The sequence below is a fragment of the Adelges cooleyi genome, unplaced genomic scaffold (genome assembly GCF_023614345.1).
Source record: "Adelges cooleyi isolate 19-005CV unplaced genomic scaffold, UGA_ACOO_1.1 ACOO_flye_CR_arks_rails_tigmint_CR_PRNA_9, whole genome shotgun sequence".
NCBI lineage: Eukaryota > Metazoa > Arthropoda > Insecta > Hemiptera > Adelgidae > Adelges > Adelges cooleyi.
The window spans coordinates 11,628,653-11,640,279 of record NW_026096579.1 but is presented as its reverse complement, the minus strand read 5'-3'; the positions used below and the strand labels follow the sequence as shown (position 1 = coordinate 11,640,279).

General features: G+C 28.5%; 1 protein-coding gene across 1 annotated transcript; it reads right to left on the bottom strand.

Annotated features, from left to right (window-relative positions):
- Positions 1–4,136: 4,136 nt before the first annotated feature.
- LOC126846946 (uncharacterized) lies at positions 4,137–9,630 on the bottom strand. Its single transcript, XM_050586857.1, has 13 exons — positions 9,446–9,630; positions 8,961–9,262; positions 8,761–8,886; positions 8,552–8,696; positions 8,377–8,483; positions 8,196–8,305; positions 6,460–6,929; positions 6,082–6,365; positions 5,902–6,021; positions 5,726–5,840; positions 5,562–5,668; positions 5,365–5,474; positions 4,137–4,550 (listed from the first exon to the last, which is right to left on the bottom strand). Exons 1-13 carry the CDS (start codon positions 9,612–9,614, stop codon positions 4,193–4,195), a joined length of 2,523 nt encoding a protein of 840 aa, XP_050442814.1. The 5' UTR covers positions 9,615–9,630; the 3' UTR covers positions 4,137–4,192.
- Between the last annotated feature and the right edge of the window lie 1,997 nt (positions 9,631–11,627).

Here is an 11,627-nt window from a genome sequence, read left to right as displayed (position 1 = left end):
TTGATATTAAAGATTACCAATATACAATATAAAACGAGTACACAACTCAACTGAATATTCTCATAGATATATTATTTCTTATTGGTATTTGGACCGATAATCAATGAAAAACATTATTATATTATATAAATTATTTAGAACTTTAAATTTCGAAATAAGTATAGAACGAATCTATCTAAAGGCAAACGGTTTTAATTTATTTATTAAAATTCCTCAATATAATTAAAAAACTACTTATAATATTATTATTACTCTTTTGAAAAATATAAATATTGTTATTAAATTTGTCAAAAAAGCTATTCAAATATGTTATTAATATAATATGTTATATTTTACTTTTATTTCATAAGGAAATCTCATCAATTTATGATTTATAATTAAACTATTTTAATTTTGTATTTTTTTTATCGTGTTGAATGACCATAATTTGTTATTATCTACCTGGCAAATATTATACTCACATTTAAACAATTGGGTACGAATGTGTAATTATAGAACTTTGAAGGAACATTATTATTGAATAATTTAGTAAAATGGGATAGTGCAATAACTATATTATCTGTTTTATTTGTCCAATTCAAAACAAAATTCTTCATATATACAAAAAAAAATGTACTTTTTCCTGTTAAAAATAAATAGTTTTTCTTAAACTAAAAACACTTAGTTCCATTTTTTATAAATAGTTAAAGTTTGTAGTTTTTAATTTATTAATAATTAATAGCTTACATCAAAGACTAAGTAAAGCTAAATACATCAATAATGTAGACATATGTTTAGTGTATACATAAATATTTTTAAAAAATGCAATCCTCACTGTTGTAATTTTTAATTTAAAAAAAATGATTATACTCACTTTTAACACCAATGATCAAAATAACATTTTAGAATAGCCACAGTTCTTTATTATTAACTCAACTATAACAAAGTTGAGTGCTACATTTAAATTGTATTTATAAAATAATGATTTAATAAAATTTTTAATAAACGAATAATTAATAGTTATTAAATAGGAGTGTTTAATTTTATTAATATGCTTTTTTCTCCATGGGAAATACAATATAAATGTATGGATAGATAGTTTAATGAAATAATAATTATAATAATAATAATATATATATATTAATGTGTTGTTTAGTTAAAATTACTTTGTATACTACCTTGGTTTATAAGAAAATATAAAGTTTAGTCATTTTTTTAATAATTTATTTTTTAAATATATTTTAGTAACCATTAAACACAAATGTACTACTTTTATTCATTTTTCAGAGCTGATTTTTTGTTAATAAATATGGCAAAAATTATTGAAGTAAAACTACTATTACCAACAAATAAAACTGGTTAGTTAATTTGAATACTTGATTCAAATTTTAACGTAATAAACTGTTGTCGTATTTATTTTATTAGTCTTAAATTACTAATTTGTTACAGTAAAAAATTACAAAACTTCTTGTGATGCAATATAATTATTAAATAAAGGTTGGTGAAGTATGTATTTTACATGATCCCATATTCTGTGAACATTTACTCTATTTATTGCATGTGTTAAATATATTAGTTTTATGTGTTGTAACCATTAATTACATTTATCATTATTACTACTGATTTTATAATATATAAGCGGTGCTTTGGAGTAACTAGTAGGTAACCAGTAATAACTGCCAGCAAAAGTACCTTGAAACTTCCTCTTGGGACTTTGTTTGTAGACGATTGAACGGATGTTAGAATCTTCTCTTGCCATCGGGAATCCTGCACACAAATGTTACTATTTTTGTGAATAGCACCGCTTATCTGTGTATTATAAAATTAATGTTATTACCTATTAAATAAAATTATTTCTATTATTATCAACTTCGTTTTAATTTTCTAATAATTGTATTTGTATAATCAATAATTTTAATTATGACATACATTCCAATTTAAAAATTAGAACTATTTATTTGTAAATTAGTATAAATTGAAAAATGTACACATAATGTTATGACTATTATTGCTATTATTATTATTGCAACAATACATGCCTAAAAGTTGGATTAAATATACACTACTAAAATAAATAATTGTGTTTTATATAAAAAAAAAAAACTATTACAATAGGTACCTATACCTTATTTTTCTATAACTTTTACCTTGTATACCACGCTTTATAAAGCTAATTAAGTTGAATGGATATCGAATAAAGGTGTGGTGATTCCAACAGAGTGGATGAGTGCAATTTAAGCATTGAGAACTGTCAATTCGAGATATAACTCCCACATGGTTGGTAGCCGCCCCGCCATTGCAAATCGTAGGTCTGAAATAAGTATAATAGGATATATCCACAGAATAAATGAAATCGGAAAGGACAATTTCAATGTAAACAAAAACGTGGTGGCCACGTTCTAAACCTGCTATAATCATAATAACTTATACCTATATTCTATACGCAATTCAAATAATAATGTATCATGAATAAAGCAGGTTAAGAATACGGCCGCCACGTTTTTGTGTGATAAGATTAAATTTGTTTTTCTTATGGCTTACTCTTTAAATCAATAGTGTTTTGTTAGAGAAGAAGAAATCCCTAAAATTTCAGATTCCTAGCTCAACTCTAAGCACTTACTAATGAAGAATATTGCAACGAACAAATTATATATTTAAAAAAAAAAAAATAACAAATAAGTGCACTAAAATTTAATAAATACTAAAATATACTATTTACTTATTAAAAAAATTAAATGATTTTTTTTAATGCACTTATATGTAATTTTTTTGTTTTAAATAAAAAAATTATTTTCAAATGCAATTATTTATTCGTACATGGCATTAATATGTATATAATTTTTTCATTGTAATAAAATAATTTTGAATTTTAGAAATTCCATAAGTTCGTTAAATTATTAAGTTTAATATTATTATTAAAATCATTAATTTTAATTCAATAAGAAAATAAAAAGAACATTTTCTGTAACTAAAAGGATCATTAGAGCTTTAAGAAAATAGTGACGCTCTTGTGTCACGAGATGAGGAACAAAAGTTTTTATTTTTTAACTCGCCCTGGAATTTGTCAAAGCCGAATTCAACACGACCATAATATAACGTCGGTCGTCGATAATAGTCTGTAACACAGGTTTGTGGGATACAATAATAAGCAAGTGGAAAATTATATAGAGTAAAAAAAAAAAGTAATGCAGTGTTAGGTACCTATTCCATAAATAAAATACAACTGTATTTTTAAAAGGATGTTATTTAAACTATTAATTTGACTTGGGTCTGGGAAAGGGAAGATAAAACCCTCTACCCAAACCCCACCCCTACGCCACTGCTTACATCTGCCTTTTTTTTCCTTTCTCATCTCTCTCAATTCCTTCCCATACTGAATCGTAACATGATGAAACTGCTCTGTGTCATTTTTCCCATCTTCTTTTACATTAGCCCACTTTTTCTTCTAACAGAAATACTCTTTTTAACTTTCTTTCCGTTATGGCCTATGTGTGTTAACAACCCCCAACCCATCCGAAATCTTTAATTCTCGTTCTGTTTCCATCATAACTCCCATCATTGGATTTATTTTACTTTTTAGGCCCTAGTTTTTCTATTTAATTAGGAAAATAATTTACTTGCGATATTTGTTTTTTTGTATTTATTATATTTAAAGTTGATTTCAACATAACACCTATAAAGTATTGTAAATGTTGAGCTATAATATTGTTCAACAAAGTCTAAAATCATTTTTAAAAAAATGTATACGTAAGATTTATAGTTATTTATTGACATTATAAATTGAATTGGTTATAAACAAACAAGATATGGTTTTAGTTAATATATATATATATATATATATATATTATTTTATGTTACAATAGATTCAGAATAAAATTATTAAAATGGAGAAACAATTAGTTTTGTTGTCAATCTAATTACACACATGACACATTTTTTTTAAATATTGCGACAAAAATATTATATCATAGAAAATAATCACTTTTAAGCTTGAAAAAAACATTATGCTAAGTGTTGAATGTTATACTAAAACAATATGAAATAGAATTTATAATTAACGTAAAGTGTATACGATTTACAGTTATTTATTCACAACACAAATTGAATTGGTTGTAAGCAAATACGATTTGATTTTAGTGTATTATACACGGTATATATTTTGAAAATTTCGAAATTTGCAAAAATAGAAAAGGAAACTAATCATGTCGTCAACCTAGTGGCTAGTGCAACCATTTTTTTCAATGTATAACGTTAACAGCTTTTCAATTTCGGACCACGCACATACTTCACATGTACGACTGTCATTCAACGTTATGGGCATGCGGTTTTCGTTGAAATAAAATGATACTTTGTATTCGTCATTATCGCTCCTAAAAAGTACAGCCATGCAGTTTGCAAGCGATGGAACCATCGTGGAACTTTTCCACTTACGTTCCTTCATGTCAATGTAGTTAGTTGACTGTAATGGAGCACTGTCTTTGGCTAGACCCAGTATAACATATAAATGAAATATGTTATGAGCGTTTCCAAAATGAAAAGCGCCATTTGGACCGCTTCCTCCAGTTTTTGTTCTGAAAATAAAAAGTAAATTAGTTGTACTAATGCATAATATTTTTTATAACTGATTAAAAAAACAATACGAATAGAGATACATTTATCAGATAACATTTTTTTTTTTAGGATTATATAGCATATAGTTCTGACAATAATAATTGTAAATTATAGGTCCACACACAAACATTAAATAACTACTAAATTCCAGAGATAATGTTAAGATTATAATTGTAAAGTTTATACGAACCAGGCTGTATATATTGTCTGACCCTCAAAATATACACCAACGTAGTGTAAACTAAGCACTATACAGTAAGAACTTGAAGCAAATAGTGGTTAAAGCTATATATACTTGCAAGGGGAGGTTTAAATGAAATTTTATTTTAAGAGTATACAAAATAATAACTAATTATATTGTTTTTTGTGGTACTGCGGGCGTTGGAGTGAGCTGATTAACTTAAAAAGTCTGATAGTACCTCCTGGATTCAATTTCCGATCCACAAATAATCCTATTAGTCTACAATATAAAGGGTCGCGCAATGGAAAGAGCGATTTTCCAATGTATTTAAATGGTGAAATCGCTCGTTTCTTTGCCCCACCCGTTATATATTACATTTTAAATACCTTGTCGAAAAAGTCAAATGCCACATAGAACGGAGTCGAAAAATTAGGAAAATTAAATTTGAGTTATTATAAATACCTATCTACACAACTATAATACAGAATACTTAAGTTTCTTTGTTTTCCTAAAAAAAGTCATTAAAGTATGATTTAAATATACATCACGGTCATGATCGATAAACAGTAAGTTTTTAATGAAAAAACTTGTACCTGAAAGTTTCCAAAAGACTTGTAGCCATAGGACAAGCTTGTTGTAAGCTCGAAGGGTTTCCATAACCAGCAGTATAGTACCATTTTAGTTCTTCAATGTATTCCAATGCCTTAACAAATGTTGTGCATGTCAATATTTATTAATTTGTAGCCGTTAATATAATCATAGTAAAATAATATTTATCATAATATAATACTTTGAGATCTTCTTGGCAGAATATCTTGCACAACGGGTGAAATGACTCGTCATCGTAAGACCTTCTTATGCGACACGCATCATATGCATAGTTAATAAAACCAAAATCTAAACATTTAATAAGACATCAGAGTTTGTTATGCAAACAACGTATTCTGAGTTTACCAAGTTCTCTAGGCTTAAGTCCCATTTGGATTGCAATCCTTTCTAAAACATTATTTATAACGCAACTTTTTTTGAACTTTTCAGATTCCGCAATATTTTTATTGAGTTCATCCACCTAATTTAAAATATTTATCATTATTAAAACAAGAAAAACCTCAAGCGCAATTCGCCATTACCATTAGTAACTGATTACTATTCTCCCATTCTGGTACGCTGGTAATGCTTTCGTTGTTAAAAAGACCTTGCAAAAACATTTCTCCAGTATCCTTACAAATTTGCTCTGACCTTGACCTCACCTGCAATTTAAATATAAGGTATACTATCTATAATATTATGTTTAATAGGACACATTGTACCTTATAGTTTTCTAAATTAAACGGTGTGCTAAATAAGTTCTGGAAAGCTCGTCGAATGCGTTTGGCTATGTCTTCTATTTTACTACGGAATACAGTGGCTTTGATATCTTTGTGGGGATCTCCATCCCAATTTTGAATGTTAATTATATCTGCCCTGCTTATTTTTGCTTTTGCGGTAATTTTGTATTTATAACCCTGATAACGTGTCCATTCTTTGAGAAAGTCGTCAGGCGGCAATGCCATGTTATGCCGCATGACCATAAAAATCTGAACTGGTGTATCATCTATGTAACAAAACAAATTTCATGAACATTGATGTCCAATTTGGTTTATAGATTGTTCAGACGATTTGAAACTAAGAAGTACAGGTGTACTTACTCTGTTCTTTTTTGATTTCATCAGAGAAAACCAAACTGTATGCTGTCTTCGTGGAAAAAAGCCAATACTGATTGGAATATGAGTTGTCCGGCTGAAGTGCATGGATACCTGACCTACAACTATAGACTTGTATATATTTTTCCAGCTTCTTTTTAATCTTTGGCCACGGACATTTTTCACATCCAGACCCGTCATTTAACGTTATGGACGTAAGTTTTTCGTTAAAATAAAACTGCACGTAATATTTTAGTTGGGAGAGTTTGCTGGTTTTGAAAAGTACAGCCATAAAGTTTGCTGCCAATGGAGCCATCTTAGAACTTTTCCACATTCGGTCCTTCATACTTTCATAGTTGGATGACATTAATGGAACTTTATCTTTGGCTAGACCTAACATGACATACAAATTCAATATGTTTATCGAGTTTCCAAAATAAAATACACCATTTGGACCTATTCCTTGTATTTTATTTCTGAAATTAAAATAAATGATCGTGGTTGCAATAAATAATGTGGTGGATAATTTACATATACTGCGTGGATAAATCGATTGGTATAAATTTACTTTACCGGACACTTTTTTTTTGCCATATTTTAGTGTTTTTTCCTCTTAAAAATAATCCCGTATCAGCGTTTCATCATGTGAACGAGGCTTTAGTGTGACAGTAAGTGCTTACACACTGCCGCTTAACCCATTCGGTCACGTCACTCGCCCTCGACACCTTAGGTATGTTCGTTTAAGAAAAAACGGTCGAAACGAATCATCTTTTCGACTAACCTATGATGCAACCCCCCGGATTTGATCTTCCCAGGAGCCAATGGATAGTGCTTAACAGACTCAAAACAGGACACGGACGCACAGGAAACATGTGACATCGATGGGCACTAAGGCTCTCCCCAATTGCGATTGTGGGCATCAAATCCAATCCTCAAAACATGTCGTTAAAGAATATCCCAGGAGGACTAACAGAACTCAACAAAGTTACCGCGGATACAATTAAATGGCTTGAAGACTTAGATATTAAAATATAGCCCTCCTATTATTCAACAGCCTATGTTACTTATTTAGAGTTATATTTTATAGTATTAATCTGTTATAAATGTTGAGTCTTGTAATTTTCATATCTTTTAATTAATTCATAATTTATAATTTATATAGTTTATATTGTATTGGTTATGTGTGTTAAAGATGTCATACGAAGAAATAATTTTAAAAAAATGGTATATAGTATATACACTAATAGTTTAGTGTATTTGAGGAGGTGTAGGGTGTGCTGTTTCAAAACAATCTTTTTGACGTTTTGGCTTTACGCCGAAAATCCGTTACGACACCTCCATTTTCACCGGTGTGGAAAGTGAATACACCAAATCAATACTTTTTCAAAACGTACAGTATGTACACTACACTATTTTAAAACAAACACTTTGGTGTACACTTTTTATTAAAACGAACAAATCTACAGAATGGTGATTTGATTTGTAGGGGATGGGGATGGTGATAAGAAAAATCGTACACTTTTGGATAGCTGATCAGGGATTATTGATAAGGTAATCAGCTGATAAGAGAAAATTCATAATCCCGGAAAACTGAGAGAGGCAAAAAATCAACTGACCAACGGTTTTAAGTACTTCAACTCTATAATTATGCAGAATCATTCAATTTTGACATTATCACTATAAGATATGATTCGCGTATCACATTAATATAATATAATAGTTTTTAGGAAAAATAATTTTACTTGAAGCTTTCTAGTAAGCGAATGGCCATTGGGCAAGCATATTTTACGCTAAACATATTCCCATAACCTTCTTCAAAGTAGTATATGAGATCTCTCATGTATTCTAAAACCTACAAGCAATTCGAAGATAAAGTTATTATGGTTCGTAGCATTGTATAAGCCTTTAAACTACATTGCATACTCTGAGATCTTCTTTGCAGAATACACGACACAAAGGTGGTATTGATTGTTCATCGGAAGACCTTTCTATGGCACACGTGTTGTACAAAGAAGACACCAATTTATAATCTGAAGCATAATAATGTTACAATAAGATTTCACTTCCTTATACTTTATTTTTATAACATCAAGCCTACCTCTAAAAAAACCTTTGGGTTCACGTTCAATTTTTTTTAAAATCTTTTGACTAACATTCTTTATATGATCGCTGTGCAAGAAGTTTATACTTTCTCTATTATACATCTTTTTCACAGATCGATCATTTTCCATGCAATAATCAATCTAAATCAAATAATGAAACTTAAAAGCAAAGACTTACGATAACACTGAGTGTATTTCTACTTGCCATTAGTATTTTGTCGTCTTTGTCACACACCGGAACAGTATCAATATCAATGTTTTGATCATTGAGAATAGTTTTTAAAAAAAGTCCTCCAGTTTCTTTACAATGTTGCTCCGGCCTTGTCAATGCCTAGAAGTATATTTTTGTATAAGTGTAGAAAGTAATTGTTATCGTATTATCTTATGTTAAATGATGAATCGTACGTAATAGTTTTCAATCTCGTATTTCTCGGTAAATATATTTGAAAAAGCATTTCGAATCCGCTGGGCTAATTCTATGATTTCAACGCGGCCTTTTTCTACTAATCCTTCTGCGTTTGTTGTAATACTTTTTGGTTCCCAATCATTAATTGCTTTAATATCTGATGGACACATTTCAGAATTTCCAGAAATTTTTAATTTATCACTCATCTGATACCGATCATAATGTTCCACCTTATTATCGTCCCAAGACGGATGATGCGTGCCATGTTTAGCTACCATGAAAAGCTGAATTGGAGTATCGTCTATATATTACAAAAAAAAAAAAATAGTTAATTTCAGTTATGTCCGTGCCATATTTGAAAGTAATAACCCATGTTGGTTATGACTTATGACTTATAATATTTAATATTATCAACTATATAAAGTTTTAAATGTTATCGTTGGTAAAATAAAAAGCAGTAATAATTCAAAATAATAAAACATACTTGGTAAATTTATGCTCTTGGAAGAAACATAATTGTATGAGGTTAACGTGGAAAAGTACCATTCAGGATCTGCTTCTTCATAGTTCGGACAACAAAGGATTTTCCAACCACAGTTAAAGATAATATTTATTATTATCGACCACTGCAATATACATACCAGCTTCAACATCGTATCGCTTGCCTGAACAGTGATCACTGACACAAAATATACCTATTTCTTAAAACTATTATGATGGTACAATCCAACGGCAAATAGGTATAGCAAATATAAGAAAAAAACAATACATACATACATTTCTCTCAACAACATTCAAAGCAACTCTCGAATTGACATCATATTTGTTTGAACACATGCATAACATACTTTTATTTTTTAACTTGAATTCGATGCGCAGCCGAATAGGTATTGTTTTTAAAAAAATATTTTTTTTCGTATAACTACGTATGGAAATGCAAGTACAATACGAATTATAACTATTATAATAATAATAACCTGGCATATTTATATCTAAATATGTGGTGGCGGGGGGTAAATATTGGCCATTTTGTAGGGCCGAACGTATTGGGAATACACTTTATAGGCGCTGATGTTTATGTCTTGCGAGATAATTTAAAAAATAGGTCTTGGGCACTTAAAATGTCTACACCGGGTCTTAAATAATTTTACTAGGTATTTTAATTTATATATTCATTTAAAACCTTAAGAAAATATTATATGGTTTTATCATTGTTATTACTTTTCTAAATAATTGTTTACTTACTTTCTTACACGAAAACACGTTTTAGGTTGTGTTTTTTATTGAAATAAGAAGAAAACATATTTTTTTGTGATGTTTTCTGTGCTTGTTTAAACAGTTACCTATTAGTCATACATCAATGCAATAAATAAGAAATATATCAAAAACCACATCTTTAACATCATTAAGTTATAATATTTTTTTAAGTGTAAACTATTAAAAATATAATAAAAACAAAAACAATAATTTCTATTATGAACGATAGTTTTATAGCTATTCCTCCAGCCTATTTATCAAAATTCTAATAACTCCATAAACATTTGTCCAAAACTTGATATTAAACATTTTTTTTACTGGATATTCATGATATACCTAATAAATATTTAAAAAACATATTTATTTACTATATATATTTTTGTATTTAGAACATTTTTAACGGGTAGAACGATTTTGTTCCAACGTGTACAGAACACTTTAACCAGAGGCCGAAATTTGGGTTTCCAATTAATAATGTGAGAGGTTTTAATTTCTACCTACTCTGAATTTTCGTTGTATAAGATTCGCTAGTATATTTATAATAAATGATAAAGTTTGTAAAAACACACAATAAGTATTATTTGTTTTTTCCGTCTAACTTACCTTAAATTAGTATCGATATGATATAACATATCAGTAGTAATAATACATTTAAAAATACTTAATAATGGTCTATGTATCCAGATTTATCGTACTATCAAAATATGCGCTAGTATATAAAACACAATTATTTGTAATTGTTATTAGTGTCTTATGTTTTTAGTTTTGTATCGGTATCAACAACATATGTGTAATAGCCCACACAAAAAACTTCTCTAAATCAATACACAATCACATAACAATTTTATAAATTTGGAATTTAGCGTACAATAATGTGTTGAAAAATAATTTTCAATGTTAATCAAAATGCTTTTCAATTAAAAATATGTGGGATTAATTTTTGTACCCTGAAAATATGTTCTAATATAAATCGTATTTAAGCCAATCCCATACCAATCTGGTTGGTTGGCCATCCAAATTAAAAATATAATTATTTTTCATCTGGAATTTTGATAGTTTTACATTTGCAATTACTAGTACATAACAGCGAGCATTATTTGAGAAACATTTAAAGGTAATTTGACACTAAAAATCGGTGTTAAGATCAAATTTGTAAACATAATATAATATAATAACATAATAAAGAAGTATCTATTTTGATATTTAATTATTTTCTTCAACTATATTATATCAAAACGAGGTCTATTTTTGTACAAAAACTTGAAAAACGTGTAACATTGTAATCAATGTCTTATTGTAATCGTAGATACCTGTACAGTTTTCTTTTGAAAATGTTTGTGTTGATGTGTGGACAAATAATCTAAATTACCAAACTCACTAAGAAGCGTACAGATATATACAATTTTTTT

Excerpts from the sequence above, each read along its gene's own strand:
- LOC126846946 (XM_050586857.1), bottom strand. The coding sequence starts at position 9,614 with ATGTTGAAGCTGGTATGTATATTGCAGTGGTCGATAATAATAAATATT. Across the intron at positions 5,841-5,901 it reads ATAGTAATCAGTTACTAATG|GTGGATGAACTCAATAAAAA; the intron begins GTAATGGCGAAT and ends ATTTTAAATTAG. Across the intron at positions 5,475-5,561 it reads TCTGCCAAGAAGATCTCAAA|GCATTGGAATACATTGAAGA; the intron begins GTATTATATTAT and ends ACATTTGTTAAG.